The sequence below is a fragment of the Telmatherina bonti genome, assembly GCF_933228915.1.
Source record: "Telmatherina bonti genome assembly, chromosome: 22".
Classification (NCBI taxonomy): domain Eukaryota; kingdom Metazoa; phylum Chordata; class Actinopteri; order Atheriniformes; family Telmatherinidae; genus Telmatherina; species Telmatherina bonti.
Genome location: NC_136631.1, coordinates 14,918,214 through 14,936,151, shown reverse-complemented (window position 1 = coordinate 14,936,151; position 17,938 = coordinate 14,918,214). Strand labels below are relative to the sequence as shown.

Here is a 17,938-nt window from a genome sequence, read left to right as displayed (position 1 = left end):
TGGCATCTTTTGTGAGTATGTTCAGGAATACCTGCTGAATGCCATACGTCCATCCCTGTTTGATGCGGTCTTTGGCCCAAACATTGTGTGCATTCTCAGCCAGTTTATCCACTAGCAGCTCCTGACCTGGAGTCAGTTTGATGTCAGACAGGTCCAGAGGGGATGGTTTATATCCATTAGACATCATATAGCTGCAGAGAGGAACAAATAAATAAATATTTCTCCTTCAGTTATGGGTGTACTATAACACACAAAACCACCAGGACAAGTTTTACCCACATTTACTACCTGATAGAGAGCTTTATGGCCGTACAGACTTTATACTAAAAATGAATGTCTTTTTACTGCCTCATACTGCTGGTAATGTTGATAATGTGCATGCTCTGGTTTACAGTTTTATCTAGATTTTATGGTTGAGAGCCCAGATGTTTCCATCATCGCGTGACAGATATGTTTCAGTAGTTATTTCTACCATCATGTCTTTGAATGCATATCATCAAACTCATGCTGACTTACTTCTTGGGCAATTTGATCTTTTTGAGGGAGTCCTCTGCATTTGGATTGACATGAACTACACGGCAGCCCAATGCCAGGAGAGTTCTGTAGAAAAAAGGAAAAAAAATAACATGCTGTGATAAAAATGGTGAGAAAAACTCTGCAAATGTTGTTTTATTTACACATTAATATTAATACTGGTTTGACCATCAATCTGGACACACCAGTAACTAAAAATGTGTTGAAAGAGGCAGAAATGAAACTGTGCATTTCTTAACCTGTTTGCAAATAAAATCCAAACAAATACTAAGGTAGGCGCTACATGGGAAATGTATTTGACAAAATTTGTTTTATGTTTCTTAGAAACAACTCAGCAGTGTCCACTGTAGTCCATCAAGACTTTCTTTTCCTTTATCTTTAAAAGATTTAAATTGACTAGTTTGATCAGATATAATGTAGTGGACAAAGATCATAAATTATTGGTGTGTACTGCCTATAAAGAGATGTGAACATACACAGCATCCGTAGGCGAGGGATACAGTTTTCTTCAAAATCTCTCTGGTTTCTGATTAAAGGCCAAGTAGTTTTGACAGATTATATTTGCATTGTGGCTGCAAGCAAGCAAGCAAGAGACACATTGTCCGACGTAGAACCCAAAGCTCTTTCAAATCTATCTTCCTTCAAATATCTACTGATGCTTGCCGTAGGAAGTTTTTGCAGCAGATATCTATCATCTGTTATTGTGATTTATGTTTATTCTGGAAGCTTAAAAGTATTGAACTAAGTCAAATGGCAATACTTTATGGGACTTCAGGGGGAAAAAAAGCTGTTGATGCTCATTAACCCTATAAAGCCAAATGTATCATATTTAATACAGTTTCTGAGACATTTTGCGTCACTTTATGGTCAAAACTTTACTCAGAACCCCGTTGTTAACCTTATAATACTGGTCTCAGCCAATTCCATGATCAGATTGTGCACCATAGAAGAAAATTCCAGACCTCTGTTACCCTTTTTAAAGAATGATAAACCTATAAAAAATAACTGCAAGAACAGGTGTAACAATCCAAGAGATCACAAAGGAACATGGTGTCACTTTGGAGCAAAACGAAGATCTCACTAGTCATCATGAGACCACCATCAGGGGTGCATAGAAAGTACAGCGAGCCATCAAATAAACCACAGAATTGGTTTTTACTAGAAAAGTATCTAAAAAAAAACAGGGAGTTCCCTTGAAAACACACAACGATAGCAGTGGTGAAACTATTGTATACAGAAGAAAGGCCTAAAATCCCTTCAAGCAACGGTTACAGTAAACAATGACTTGCTGTTATAGCAGCACCAAGGTCCCATCAGGTGAACGCAAAGGCTTCCATACATTCATATCATATAATTATATAATAGTGGATATACTCTTAATATTAAAGAATGATCAAGTTTAATATTTTTGCTTTGATTTCCACAGATGTATTCAAGCTCACAAGAATGAGAAGAAGAAGAAAAAGGAGAAGAAAAAGAAGTAGAAAAAGAAGAAGGAGTGGAAGAAGAAGAGGACAAACTCAAAATACTGAACATACTTCAGAGTTTCTGTTGACATCTGTAGATTGTAGTTCTTTTCAGTTTCTGGCAGCTTGGAGAAATCCACCAAGCATGGATGTTGTCGTTTATTGTCATCCCTTATCTGCGAGGAATGAAGAAAACCGTTAGAATATAATCAACCTTTTTCGTTTCTCATCGGCATTTCTCATCGTTAACGTCGTAAACATGAACACCACATGGAAAGGTCTGCTGGGTAGATGCATATGAAATACACAACCTTGTAAGTCTTGAGCTAACAAGGAAGTCCGCATGTGGTGTAAGTTCAGGGTGTGGCTACTTGAAGTGGTAAAGTAGCCTATTCTTGTGAACATGTTATGGAAAAGGAACAGGGAAGCATGTTTTCTTGGGGAGAGATTTAAAGGTGTGAAGCTGGAATGCTGAGTGCTTTAATGTGTATCTCAAGGCTGCACTTTATACCAAAAAAATCTCTTTGGCAATGCAGCTCAGAGGAGACGGCATGGCTGTGGTAGATGTTTACCAAGAAAACATGAAGGACTGTGTATTGTTATGCAGCTGTGTGTGTACATGTGTGCCCGCAGATGTGTGCGTCCAAAGAAAAGCAGCCAGCTCTTTTGTAAATAGTACAAGAACTACAGGATCTCTCTTCTCAGACACAACTGTTTTTAGAGAAAAAAAATAACAAAAAAAAGTATTTAGATGCAATCAGCCAGGATGTGATTACTAAACCATTCTTGCTTGTTCCCTCGGTGGCGTTACCGCAAATAAGAAAGCTGCACTTATTAAATAAAAATAATGGAAGTTAAACGTGAGGTGCAGCCAATACATTCAGCACAACTATATTGAACACATTTTAAATATTTAATTCAACCGCTCTTTTTAAATTTTTACAAAAAATATTGTATTATTGTCAGAAGAGATTTTTTTTGTGTGTTTGTATTATAAACATAAGAGCTGAGTTCCACACTGCTGGTTTTGTTCCTTTAAGACCAAACAGGTAACTTTGGCATTGTTTTGTAACTCATTGACAATAAACCAAACAGTCTTTTACAGACTTATTCCTTTTTTGACGAAATACTGTACTAGTTAAAAGTTTGGGCTTACCAATGCATTAAATATCAATATCAAGTATGTGTCCAATTAGGAATGTTGGAAATCTGTCAAGACTTTATCTAGAGATTTTGAACTTCATATATATATATATATATATATATATATATATATATATATATATATATATATATATAATATATATATATATATATATAATGTATAATAAATGTATAATGTATAGTATAATAATATATGTATAATTAAAATATATTACAGCTTGTCTTTATTTGTTGCTTTGAACAAATTTGAACAAATTTTTAATGTTGCTTTCCTTTGGGGTAAATGGTCACATTTTTTAACTTCAGTCTTAAAAACAAAACAACAACCACAACAAAAATAATAATAAATTTAGCATTAATATATAGAGGTGTCACTTTGGAAACAAACTCTTTGTTTTAACAATAATTCTTTGCATTTGGAATTATGACTTGTCTCTTAGATTTATATTAAAAACCTTAAAAGAAAAAAAAAGAAAGACAAAACAAAAAACATTAGACACTTCAGGCTTTAGTTTTGTAAACAAAAGGAAGAAAACAAAAATTTTGACTTTGCTTTTGGTTTATTGCAGTGTAGAAATTGCCAAACGTCCTGTTCTGCTCATAGGTGAAACAATACTACTTCATGACATCTAGTAAAACACATAATGGCAGGATGGTTAGCTATCTACAAACTGGAATGAACTGGCATCTACATGGGCAATATGAAAAGCATTGAACATGAAAGATGAGTGTATATTTCACTTACCCTCTTTTTGGTGTGAACCGCAAATTATAAAAGAGAAAGCAAGATGACGAACAGGCTTCTGTGATGGTTTAATCCTAAAACTACTCATAATGCATTTCAAGCTGAGAGCTGTTTTTTTTATTATTGAGAATATGTGTAATTATGACGCTCATTTTTTTTCCAAACATGGCAAAATGTATGGATTATGCTTTTATTTTTCCGGCTAACTAATGATTCTTACCTTGCCGTACATCCAACCCAGCTCAATCTTATTCATGCCCCACAGTTCGTGGATGTTCTCAGCCAACTTGTCCCGAACTTTCTCCAAATGAGGTGGCGTGACAATCTGAAGTTCAGAGAATATTGTTGAGATGTTTGTCTTTTGAGTCGCCACTTTGTGGTCCTCCTTGTGAGCTTACCTGGCTGGTCTCCACAGGTGTGGGTATGAAGGAAGCCTGGGAGGTGAACTGGGTGGTGCCCAGCAGATCTCTGACTCCGTTCACATCTCTTTTGTACTCTTTGACCGGCTCCACCTTCATCTTCTCTTTGGGTAGCAGAGCTTCATAGCATGGAGCATAGCTAGATGGAGGCAGGAACTTAAAGTCGCCATGTCGTCCACCCATCAGGAAACGGACCCTGATGAGACACAGAATGTTGGTCTTCTTCTTTGATTATATGATAAGTCCACTCACACGCCAAAAGTGAAAGGAAAAGTCATGTGCAGCAAAGGCTGTTCAAATATCTATTATCTTATTATCTTATTATCAGTTTTACTCACTGGCAAAGAAACTAACATGCTGATAAATAAAGCATAACAACATTTTTCCCCTCTTAATCCATCTCATCTCGTCCATACTAGTTCAGCTCTAACAGGAACAAGTTGAGCTCTGAGAGTGAGAAAAACGTCTTAGTCCATCACAGTAAAAGCTCCCCAGAGACTGCCCAAAATAGCTTGGAGTAGTAGGGGTGACGCAAGCAACCTTTTCTGACTGCAGCCCTCAATTATTGAGCAATCAAGTTGTGTGACTGTCATTTTCTGGCACATTTAAATCTGCATAGAGGTTCACCTGTTCACTGGGTCAGTTTCATGTACTGCTGGAGGTGTGTGATCCATTCAGCGGTTTTTAGTTTAGAAGATAAACGGTGGTTAGCGGCGTTTTGTGAGTACTTCAAGTTTTGCCATGAAATGCAAGTAATAATAATCATACAGAGTACAGGGCTGAAAATGAGAGCCAGCAGCAGGTTAGGGTGACTTGTGGTTGCAAATGAAAGTCCAAAAGGAATTGGAGTTATCAAAACCAGTGGATCAGCCATGTGTGTCCATCTTTTTGTATAACTATTGCAAGTTGCGAATATGTTTTCAGTATTTTCATTTAAAAATGTTCACATTCACTTAAAATAACAGGCAGCTTAAACAGCCTAGTGTTAAGAAAACATTAAAAATTCATACAATAGTAATTTGTCAGTGGTGGGAATTACTACGAGTATGCAGCTGTGCTCTAAACTGACTGGGAGAAAATAAAGGGGTTTTATGTCTTCAAGAGTCTTCTTAGCCATTTGTCTTCTTGGACAAGGCTCTCAAGTCTCATTTTGGGCAGCAGTGGTCATGTTTGAGAGGGAAAGAAAAAAAATGAGGAAAGTTGGATATTTCAGGGGAAGTTTAAATATTTTATTTCTCATTTTCAAACCTGTCCATAGTTTCATTGTTTTGTCTGAACCATAAATTGTCATTTTGCTCAGCTTCGATCCTCAAGGGCAACAATCCTGCAGGTTTTCCATGTCTCCCTACTCCAACACACCTACCTCAAACTAATCAGTCATTGTGTAGAACTTTATTGGCTGTTGGATCCATTTAATGGAAGCCAGATGTGTCAGATCAGAGATACATAAAAAAAACTGCAGGACAGCGGCCCTTGAGGACCGACTTTGGGCTCCCCTGATTTAGGGGCTCCACTAATGGTGCTGGAAATGTACACCAGATGAAGACCATGTGGCTTTATTTGTTAAAATTTGCAGATAGTTTATAGTAGCCTACATATACTGGTTAATTTCTGCTTAAATAGGTGTTAAATTTATTCTTTTAACAATCTCACTACATCCCAAGCTTCCATTATTCTGTGCTTTATGAGAAAGGTTTAGAAAGTGCAAGTACATAATATTAAATCACTCTGCACAACACATCACAGTTAGATCCACTGCATATATGGTGTTGTATTAGAAATCTTATCAAAGGTTTGCAAATGGGTGAGTTTCCATAAATGAATAATTTGTTACATCAACAGGGAACACAAACAACTAAAACCAAGTGATCCTAAAAAAAAAAAAGGATATCATTTATTCTCTTCGTTTCTGCTTCCCAGATCCATGCAGATAAATAAAAGTAACAGTCAAAAGCATTTTTGGAAAAATAAAAAATGAAAATGTTGCTTTAATCACACAAAACTTCCCCTTGTTCATCATGGGGAGCAGTTTTACTTATTCATGAATACATTTTTAACAGTAAATGACTAATTTATTTACTGATAACTGACATAACCAAGTAAAGCCCTGCCCGTCTCCCTGCATCTCAGAGTGAAATGTGTTGATACGAAACCCTGCTGTGGATTTTAAGAGCAACGTCAATCATGGAATCCTGAAAAAACAGCTGAAGCTTGAAATTCAATTTTAAAGGCTTGTCGATCACACAAACTGCGGTCACCATGACAACAGGGGGAAAATAAAGGCAGCCGGTTTCTTTTATATTAGTAAAGAACTTGAATATTTATACACTGAACAGAATAATAGAACAGTTTACACATATTTCATGTTTACTGGTGGATTTGGAAATATTTGCAAATGAACTCATTTCAGCTGTTTTGCTTTTAAGTGTAAATTTTTTTTATTTATGTTGTATAAATTCTCTGGGCTAAAAATGGAGACTCAAGGATTTAATCTGGTATTTAAGTATTTCCATCTTGTTAAAGGGAAGAGTGAGTACGAGTAAAAAAAAAAAAGCTGTTTTAAACAAGTGAAACTAGCTCTTTCTCAGGCTTAATGCATATCATTAACTAAGTCAGCTATAAAAAGGCAGCATTCATCATGAGGTGCAAATCACTAAAAGTAACAAGGAAATATCTTAAAAAGCCAGATCAGTTCTTAATCAGCACATTTTGGACAGATGAGTCTGAGTGCAATCTGTAACAGAATGACTGGGGCACGATTAGTATGGAGAAAGCTTGGAGGGGCGCAAACATAAAAGTTTATCTGTAAAACATACTCAGCCAAAGTGATGGCGGAGATTTCTAGGCTGTTTGTGGTCACCAGAAATTAGGTTTTAGAAGACAGAAGTTTACATTTCTGATGAGAATGATGATGATGAATATACAGTCTACTCATTCAACCACGTACAACAAAGTTTATAAAATGGCCTTTTTAGTACATATGGATAATGAACTAAACATGTTAAACATGAATTACTAAAAATTTTCTGGAAGAAATTACCCAACAGATTACAGGTCAGTAACTAAGAGTTTTTGCCAATGTAATTCCTTATCTCTCTTTTCACAAACCAGAGAAAGTTACTCATTCTTTTACCACCTCAGGATTGGACCACTGCAACTGATTTGTTGGATCGATCATGTCTACGCTGGTTACAGGTAGCTCCAAACGCTGGTAGAAAAAAGCATGAACACATAACACCAATTTTGTCCACTTTGCAACGACTCCCTGTCCGGTTCTGGATTGATTTCAAGACTTTACTTCTTACTTTTAAAGTTTTAAATGGCTTAAAGTACTTATCAGTTCTGGTTCACCTTCATATTCCTAGCAGAGCTCTGCTGTCATCCAGTAAGTTGCCCTTAGTGGTTCCCAGATCCAGACTGAAATACAACTGAGATCAAGTGTTTGTTGTTTCTGCTGCTAATCTGTGGAACAACCGTCCCCCACCAGATACGTATCACACAGTCCAACCAAAGACACGCCTCTTATCCTTGTAGTTCAACTCAAGCTGAGAAAGACGTTTATTTGCTGTATTTACATTTGAAGTTTATGTTATCCCCCTCCAGTTGTATGGTTCTGGTTCTATGTTCCTGTGTTTTTATGTTTTTACTCATATTTTTGTATGCTTTTTTTAAAAAGTTCTATATAAGTAAAATAAATAAACCTGAACATATAATTATTAGTTACAAAATTACAAAATAACACCATGAGATCATAAACTAAACTTCCTAGAATTTCTCACAACAAGAAAAGGTGGCTGTTTAGGTATCTAGTTAAAAGAGAGCGTGACATCTGCAGATGTAAAAGGGAACAATAAAGGCAATGGTCAAGAAAGGAAGCAATGGAAAGGAGCTTTAAGTATGACTAAGGAGCAACCAGTGGCTAGTCACAGTAAGACTAGTTTTTATTTTAAGAAGAGGAAGATACAAGTAAAAGAGGAAGAATCCTCCATTTTTCATTTGTAAACATTTATATGGTAATTACAAAGTTTTCTTTTATTCTTTTCTATCTATAACAACAGTATTATATATCAGCATAAATGAGGATATTCTCATATTTGAATAAGCAAAAGACAAGACTATATCTTAAGCCCACATCCACATACAACTGTAACTCAAATATGCTTCAGTAAAATGAGCATTTTTGTACCAAACAAACCCAGTGTGGGAATACGGGCACACCAGATTCCAGGTCGACCACCTGGAGTCTGAGAATGCATATCCATGGAACCCATGTCAGAGAATCAGATCAGCTCAGTAAACACACAGGAGAATGCAATCAACACTCACCTGACACCTGCAGAGAAGCTGACGACGGGGAAGAACAGTCCATCCGTGTTGAAATTTTCAAACATGCCCTGAACTGGCTGTCCGTTGATCCTGAAAGAGATGCTGGGTGCTCCCAAGTCCAAACAACAGCTCACCACGTCCTCCGAGGTCAAGATGTGCTGGTTCACAGAGGCAACTGCCCGTGGGATACGACCTGTTCAGGACACACATGCCGTGATATGTGAATATCACCTGGCACGAATCACATTTCTCAAACACACACAGGATGGAACACATTTGTACACAGCTACACACTCTGGGCAAGGAGACCATCCTTGCAGGACACTGCTTCTGTCTAGACACAAGCTGGCCTTAGCCCAGGGTTAGATTAGATGTGTCTCAGTTGCACACAGTCCCAGAATGAAATCCCTCTATCCCACTCACCTGACCAGAGGTGCAGTCCATCAAAACCATACGAGTAGAGATCATCCCCGACTCCATTGCCTCCCCATCCCTCACCTCCTCCGGGGTAGGGTGCATAACCTTTGGTGTTAGCCCACCCTACTCTCAGATGGGAGGGCTCACTGGTCACAAAGTGGTCAACATGGTCGATCATCAGCTCGTAGTACCACTTCTTATACTGAGCTGAGCCCTCACTCACCCCCAGGAAGATGTTTGGTCTCATGCTGGCAACGAAATGAAAAGCAAACTCATAACGTGTCCCCCTGAGCAATTCGAGTTTTCTAACATATTCAGTTGTTTTATTTCTCACGAAGAAACAAATGCTAAACTGCAGCGTTAAGGACGAGATCATTTGTATCCGGTGCCTTTGGTTGAATGGTTCCAAAAGATGGTTGGCAAAGACATAAACGAGAAATAACGTCACCCCTGCAGAAATTCTTCTTGTGGTTGGAAATGGTAACAGTGGAAAGGAAAAATGTGGGTGCATGAGTATAGGCTGAGCTGCAGCATGTCACAGCCTGAATGCCACATGAAGCCTGAACATTTATGCCCAATGTTCCAGTTTGACTAACTTTGTGTTGCTGGTTGAGAAAAAGTGCTTGTACAATTACACACGATGTAATGGTTGTGGTGTAAATAGCTGTGAGTCTGATCCACATCGGAACACAATGTTTACAGAGCACATATTTAAGCCATTATTAGTTTAAAATGGGTTGAGTCAAACTGCAAACTCTTATTAATAATAATGTTGAAAGTGGCATGGTGGGTGGATGAGTTCTGTCACCTCTGGACATCGTTGACCAGCTGAGTTTGTAAAAGCAGATCTCTTTTAGGAAGCAAGTGGTCACAGATGAGGTTCTGATTGGTTCGTACAGCCACACCGTTACACACACACAGTGAGCATAGCACATCCAGAATCTGGAAAAGAAGGTAGAGATGGCACGGAGGATGAGACAAAAAAAAAAAAAAAACAACACGGCAGTTCTCCAACAGATGATTACACATTTACTTCATTTTCCTTGTTAAACTCTGAATATGAAATCATATCTTCCAAGAAATGACGAATTATCTGTGTCCCTAATAACTGTCTAGGTTGCTGCTCTGGGGACAGCCTCTTTTTATACAACCACTGCGTAATTACCTGTGATGCTTACAGGAGGTAAAAACATGTCCAATAATATCCCTTTGATGTTCGCTTAACAAAGCCATCGAATTAAATGGGCTGGGAAGCTCAGCCAAGGGTGGCAGGCTGCTTTATCACTGACCTTTTCCTTCTGCTTTTATAGCAAAATGATACATTCAGGCTGATTTATGACCCAACTGTCCCCTCCTAATCTAATTTCCCCTGTAAACAGATTGATTCCTGACAGGACGTGTCACTATTTGTTGCCAAGATTCAGATCAGGGAATCATTACTTTGTTTTTATATGTGCTTAATATGCAACCAGTGCCAGTAGTTTGTTTGGTGAGCAGATAGGCTGGTCTATACAAATGAGACTTAAAAAACACCTACAAATGTCAACGCATTTAACTTAATTGACCTAATTAATGTGGTTTGAAAAGAAAGCCATGGTGTAAAATTACAATTGAACATTTCACAGGGGGTCAGATTGCTTCTTGCCATGTAGCCCATGGAGACTGCAGGGAGTTCATGACAATGAAACAAGTTCCCTAGTTCATTGTGTTTATTGTTATCCACTGTAAGCAGAATGAATTTAACTGCAGCGCACAGATGCATCCACAATTTAAAACAGATCTTCTCTTTTAAACTTCATACAACAAAGCAGATCTCTGTTGACCCAAACCAGAAAAACTAAACTGCGTAGGTCTCAATTCTCCAGCTAAAAGCTGTTCAGCATTTCATGCACTTTTTTTTTAATCTTTAGTTGGATAGATCCAGGGCAGAATTTTGACATCTTTTCACCTTTGTTGTTTATTAAAAATATTCCTGAAGGTTTAAAATAAAACACGAACACATTAAAATTCTCCTGAGTGACTCTCCAACCACCGCCCTTCTTTTCAACCATCATTTCTATTCACTTCATGCAGAAAACAGCTTCATTACTTCAAAACGCAAAGGGGGACTAAATGTGGAGATCTTTGTGGAGACAAAAGATCTCGCTATTATTTTATAAGTTGACCTAAAAACTTTTTTTCACATTTATTCAGAAAAAAGACATTAAATACATCTCCAAACATGTCAGTATGCATTTAATACATTTCATTTTATAATATTATACATATATGTATATATCTCTCATATATATATATATATATATATATATATATATATATATATATATATATATATATATATATATATATATATATATACATATATATACATATATATAGATTAAACTCAAGCCCAGAAGAATATTTCATATCACAACTGTACCCTGCATTAACATTTGACCACAGCCCTGCTACTTAATGCTCACCTTGTGGTTGCGTCCATGCTTGTATAGCAGCGATATGATGGACTTAATGTGTCCTCTCTGGATGATATTGAGCGCCTCAGGGCTCTCAATTAGAATGCAGTGCAGAACTTCCAGGATGCCTGCATGACCACAAAAATCCATCAATTAGTTAACACACGCACAAGAGAAAGGCACAGCAGAGGACACCTGTCAGAGAAACCTCCAGTCCGCATGGATCAACAGACAACGCAGAGTGCTTCCCAACTATAAATATAAAAGATAAAAGGAAGCACCACACAGGCACCTACCGATTGCTATCAAAAGAAATTAATTTGCAATATCTCACAGCTGTTATCTAAAAATTCATGTACCTGAGGAGGATTCCAGTCTCTCCAGTTTGCTCACCAACCAGTCTAAGTTGTTGGAGAACTGGGTGCAGTTGTTGCGGTTCCCTCGGATTAACGCTGCTGCAAGGCACAAAATAAAACGCATGAGCAGAAGAGATTTGATGGATCCATATCAGCACAAAGCCTAACATGATGTCTTACATAACAGAGAAACAATGTCATCCAAAGGTGGACAACGCACGTCCATGCCAAAGCCAGGTCACTGAGAGGACCTGCTTTGACACTATTATACATATTAAATTTCAAAGGGTGCTGAAGACGATAAGAGAGAGAAGGACAAGGAGAAGACATAAGAACAGCGAGCAAACACGCTCAGATAATGTTTGTCCTCGCAAAAAAGAAAAAAGGCAGGGTCATCCAATAGAGACGGGGGAGAAGAAAGGAGTGAGGCATCCCAAATCTACTTAACGCTGCACCAGGTGTGTGGAGGAGGGAACAGGGGAGCGCAGACGTGGCTGGAACACTAAATTGAGCAGCGAGGTGAAATCAGCGTAAACATAAGCGTGAAGGGCATTCTTGAAGACTAGAGGGGCTTCTGTTTGGCAAGACTTTATCTCCCACTTTATCTCTTCACAAACAGGGTACACACACATGCTTCCTTGCATATATGCAAAAAGCAAAACACTTTTAGGGTTTTACACGTCTCATCCTGAAGCTGCCTTAAAATTAGGTCAATGCAACCTCAAATAAACAACAGACAAGACAAACAAGGACTTTTTCATTTAACATGAAGCCTGGAGAATCAGAGATGCCGCTCTTTAGTTTTTTTGCCACTTAGAAAAACCAAGTCTGCTCTCAATTTCCTGCCAAAACATCTTTTATGTGACAGCTGATGAAAAGATGCCCATGACAAACATTGTGCTCAACAGATAGAGGACAGCAGGATTAGCCGACAGAAAGGGGCAGCGAAAAAAAAAGAAAACATATTTCTCCCTGCCAGATCATTTCAGTGAGACATGTTTGTGTCTGACGTAGCATACGGTTGCAGTGGAAAAGGTTAAAGGGATGTGTGGACAGGAGGGATGATGACACTGGGCTGTAAAAGCAAAAAGGGAATGGCAGGAACAAGCAAACAAAGCAGATAGTAGCACAGACAGTGATGAAAATTGGCATTTAATTACAATGTGGCATAGGGTATGCCCCAATATTGTGTGTCTGTGTGTGTGTGTGTGTGTGTGTGTGTGTGTGTGTGTGTGTGTGTGTGTGTGTGTGTGTGTGTGTGTGTGTGTGTGTGTGTGTGTGTGTGTATGCATGGGGTTGAAGTTGACCGCTGCTGTTGGGATGATAGCACTTGCTGCTACTCTATGAGCAAATGTATCTTTATGGTAAAGAATTTCTCATACATATGCGTGCGTATGTGCGTGGGTGTGTGTGCAGCATCAGTTGGATTTGGCAGCTTATTACCCAGCAGCTCATAGAGCAAGTTGAGAATGTCCTTCCATGCTGCACCTGCCTCTGACCCGGCACACTCCCCGAAGTGGGCTGCGCTGTTGTAGACGTTCAGACGGTCGATACAGTTGGACACAAGAGCCAGCATTCCCTAAAACAGCCACAGTGATCCATTACATTAACATAATTCTACAGTACAAAGAATAAAAATAGGTTTTAGAGACTCATCTTTATTTACATTCATGTTTTATGACCTAAATACATCATGTGAATGCTTTTTTTAGGTTATACCTGCAAGTTGAACAATTAGTTATTAACTATTTATATCATGGTAGAAAATTCAACAGCCATCTTCCTTTTCGCAGGTAAAATGGACAAACAGGAAAAATGGTTTAATTGAAGCTGAAAATTTTGAAGCATATGAAATTCCCTTCAGGCAAATGCAACACTTCAAACACTTCAGCTTAACTATTGATGCGTGAGCAACGTGCATTCAAATGTTTTGGGGGTTTTTTCTGCAAACAAGGTTTCTAAAAGTGTATGGAGGAAGATGAGACGTAAATTAGGTGATAAAGACTTGAGAAATACTAAACATGAGGTAACCGTGGTGCCACTTTTTCTTCTGGTGTCAACTATTTCACAGCAGTACCATCTAAAAGTACAAGTGCCCAAAGATGTGGATAGATCAGGCTGAAAGACGTCCAGCACGCGTGAATATGATTCAAAGGTTCAAGTGTCAAATTGGACCAAGAAAAAAAAAACATACAACATAGAAGACATAGAATTGGAGTAGATGGAGCAAACAGACGGTCTGTATCACTGCTGTGTCACTAATTGGCAGCACTTCAGGCAGCAGGGGAAGGGTACTGGTGTGGCTGCTGTTATTAGGGATGAAAAAGTTGAACCTTTTCAGGATGAAGACAGAAATTAACTCTGAAACTTGCCACTAATTTCCATACACTTAAAATATGAAGATACAAAGTTCAACCAGATTATAAACTTTAAGTATGTATCTAGAACCCTTTTTGAATTTCAGGTGACTAAATAACAACATGAACCCCGTCCTCTCCTGACACAAATCCCACTGGAAATCCGTTTGTCCATCTCTAATATTAGATTTACAGTGACGCATCTCTCTGATTCGTGGTTGGGAAGATGTGGTTGCTGTTCAAGCAAAAGTCAGTGATGAAAAGATAAAGACACTATGAATTCAGCACACTTTTAATTAATATAAAAGATAAGATAGATTAATGACAAGCTCTCATTAGTATCAATAAAATCTGCATCCTGCTGTTAATTAGCTGTCCATCCAAGACGCACTTCTTCCCTGTACAGTGTCATAGTGATTTATTCAGCAAAACAACATCTTCTGTTATCAGATATGCAAAATGGATGGTATAGAAAGACTAAAGGGAAACTACAGGTGATTTATGATGCCAGCAAAAAAATCACGAGTCAGCCGTGTATGGTAACAAATTGACCTTCTGAATAATTTTTATTTTAATAGAGACGTAATATGAAGCTGTATGTTGAAAAATGTATGTATGTATGTACAGTGCATTTTACTGATTTATAGTCATGTAAGATCTCAAAAATATTTGGTGACATCAGAGTTGTTTTAGCCCGAATGAGTGAAGGAATTAACATTACAGGGCCCCTCCGTATGGCAGCAGACATATAATAATTGATGAAAGCAATTTAGACCCTAAAGGCTTAGCAGGAAGCTTTAGTGCACTCATGCCCCCCCTCAGGGAAAACTTATAACACCAAAACTGCTGACACTTTCATATGCAGCACCACCAAAATACTGGGAGGCAATGAAACACACCACAAAGGATCAATTGCTTTTGCTTCTCACGCCTTTCCACCGCTGCTCTGCTGTGAGCTCAATCACACATGTGGTCATGACTGAAATTGCCTCAGTCGCAGTTTTTCACTTGGGGTTTGGAATATTTTGCAGCGCTGAGGATATTTTAAAAGCTCCTCGTTTTGCTGAACGTTGTGTGATGGTAACACTCACTTCCTGCTTGAAGAGGTTCTGCCTGTTCTTGAGGGAGCGCAGTTTGATCTGCCTCTCTTCGTGCTCCAGCTCAGCATCGGGGAGCTGGAAATAGGTGATGAGGTCATTGAGGGTTTGGAGCACCTCCTCGACAGGCAGGGCGACCAGTGCTCTGTTTTTAACACTCAGACAGTCAAGGTCTCTGTGATGGGAAGACAAAGAATATTATACATCTTTAAGACACTTCCGATTGAGACTTGACATCTGGGAAAGATTTAAAATAAACATTGAAAGAAAGCCTCTCGTCGGGAGGCTGCGCAGACTTTGAGGGGATGTGAAGTGATGACTAACACAACGTTTAGCCCACAAGTTCATTCATGCTGAAACACTGATTTCCGCTGGCCTGCTAAAAATAGCTCCCGACGTATGCGTGGGAAGGGTGGGGGGGTGGGGGGGGGTGTATGTGTCACAGCCGCAGGGGAGGCTGACAGCCTCTCACATGTTACCACCACGAGTGCCCCTGAGCCTGACCCAGGAGATAACCGGGTCCTTTGATAACAAATAAAGGTAGCATCCTCTTAAGCACACTGTGGCTCCTTTTTTCACAGCTGGCCGTGCGTAACCGTGACGATGCTGCAGCGGTTGCCATTTGGAAACGCATGACCGGTTCACTGAGTGAGCTGTCTGAGTATTTTGGCATCCCACTCAGTCAGAGGCCCACAGCACAAATCTCCACAGGTTACCTTCACAATTCGCAACTGTTTGGCCAGTATCAGAGTCTGGGTGCTTTGGGATGTCAACTTTTAGTCCTCGGCTATATAATCAGCGTTATGCGGCAGCATCACAGACTTGCTTTTGTCACCATCATCTGTGAATACTGATATTAACTTGAACAAATGATGAGTCATTGTGCAAATGACCCCGGTTCAAGACAAATGTGGACGGTAATTTGATTTGATTTGGTAATTTGTGCTATCACATCGGTGTGCAGAGGTAAGTAACACTGAGAGTCCTATACCTGATGAATCGATTAAAGAGTAGCGTGGTGTTGCGGATGATTCGCGCAGCACGGGACTCTTCATGTTGACAGCGCTGGAGGGTCAACCCATCGTCCATGTGACCCTCAGAATGTAGGCATGCCTTCAGAGGGACAGGCAGAGGATAAGACGTTCAGTCAGATGGAATACAGGAGGCAAGGAAGGGACAAGTAAAGGAAGTATTTAATGGAGACTATCTTGTCACTGAGACACAAACACAGGTGCTAACTCTACAGGCTATCTGGCTGTATTTATGTGGAGATCCCGTTGTCAAGCACATTACTGTGTGTACGTCTACTTCACTTCTGCTACAGCGGGCAAGGGACACAGCTTTCATTTAGTTGCGGCTGGGATACAAACCGATAAACAATTTTTCTGATCCAATCAACTCATTATCCTTGAAATAATTATCTGCTCTGCGGAATCTTACTTATTTATTCATTTTGTTTGTTTGCGTATGTGCTGTGCATCCAAAGATAATTAGCACTCGCGTGTGTCGCCACTCACTCTTCTCTTGAGGGGACCGAGACGAGCAGATTTGACATCAGGAGCCTGGTAGGAGAGCCACAGACCTGTGGCCACGTGTATGATGAAGCAGAGCGAGTCCCCGTACTTAATCTCCGCCACCCCCATGCCCTCAATGTCCCGCTTGGGGCTCTGCTCCAGCTTCTCCTGCACAGGGAGGAAAAAAGAAGGAAGAAAGCTGTCATATGAAAACCATGATACAAACAAGCAGAAACAGCATGCAAATTTATTCTTAATCAAACCACCAACCAAATGTCAGCAGCATCTGCTGTTTATGGCTCCACCCAGCGCTGTGAGAGGATTGTGTTTGTCCTGTTACCAGACTCCACCGTGGCCACAAAGAATCCAGTGATAAATGACTTCAATTATATTGTAATATGCAAGTTTTAAATCCACTTTTTAAGGATCACTAATTGGATCGCAATCAGTGGTCATAGCTAGAAATGTCATTACGCCAAGTACAGCTAAACGGCTGGTTCAGTTGCAGTTGGCAAATTCAATCCAATTAACCTCTGTAGCGTAGTTCTCAATGCACCAATAAGTCTTGTCATTTTCATTGTCCTTGATAGAAATGGTGATTTTCCAGTCAAATGATTGTGGGTGGTTCTTTTGCGAAGGTTAAGAGGTGATCTTTTGGATTTAACGAGGAAGCCTCTGGCTGATCCTACGCAATGCTGGTCACCTTGAGGAACAGCAGGGACTCGAGTGCGTGCATCTTGATGTGTGTGTTTGTGTCTTTCTGCGGTGCCCTTACTTTTGAAGCTCTGAAGCAGAAGGCTGTGGCGACGGTGTCAGACCTCTCCCGGTCCTGCAGCACCAGCCCCCTGTCCTCAGTCAGAGCCAGGTAGTGACCGGTGGTCAAGTGTCGTAGACGGAAAGCCTGGCCCCAGCGGATGTGGCTTCCGCTCCAGCTGTCGAGTTAAAACACTGACACATTAAAATTAGGCACACGATCAAGCAATCACAGAGAGAAAGAAAAATGTATTTTACAAGCATTCTGCTAATTAGTTGATCTAAACATCACTGCCAGCAGTTAATTAACCAACGCGGTTGGGCCTGAAACAAA

At 39.5% G+C, this 17,938-nt stretch overlaps 1 protein-coding gene across 1 annotated transcript in view; it reads right to left on the bottom strand.

The window, feature by feature from the left end:
- Nucleotides 1–17,938, bottom strand: part of LOC306772147 (ryanodine receptor 3) — a gene marked incomplete at both ends in the record, with an annotated part of 112,904 nt that overhangs the window by 57,293 nt on the left and 37,673 nt on the right. The window contains 15 exons of the mRNA XM_079261561.1: nt 32–191; nt 517–600; nt 2,073–2,176; nt 4,130–4,234; nt 4,308–4,524; nt 8,655–8,847; nt 9,078–9,319; nt 9,880–10,013; nt 11,537–11,655; nt 11,887–11,982; nt 13,327–13,462; nt 15,332–15,494; nt 16,329–16,450; nt 16,855–17,019; nt 17,627–17,783. Coding sequence (XP_079117687.1) covers nt 32–191; nt 517–600; nt 2,073–2,176; nt 4,130–4,234; nt 4,308–4,524; nt 8,655–8,847; nt 9,078–9,319; nt 9,880–10,013; nt 11,537–11,655; nt 11,887–11,982; nt 13,327–13,462; nt 15,332–15,494; nt 16,329–16,450; nt 16,855–17,019; nt 17,627–17,783 — 2,197 coding nt within the window. The remainder of the gene's footprint in view (nt 1–31; nt 192–516; nt 601–2,072; nt 2,177–4,129; nt 4,235–4,307; nt 4,525–8,654; nt 8,848–9,077; nt 9,320–9,879; nt 10,014–11,536; nt 11,656–11,886; nt 11,983–13,326; nt 13,463–15,331; nt 15,495–16,328; nt 16,451–16,854; nt 17,020–17,626; nt 17,784–17,938) is intronic.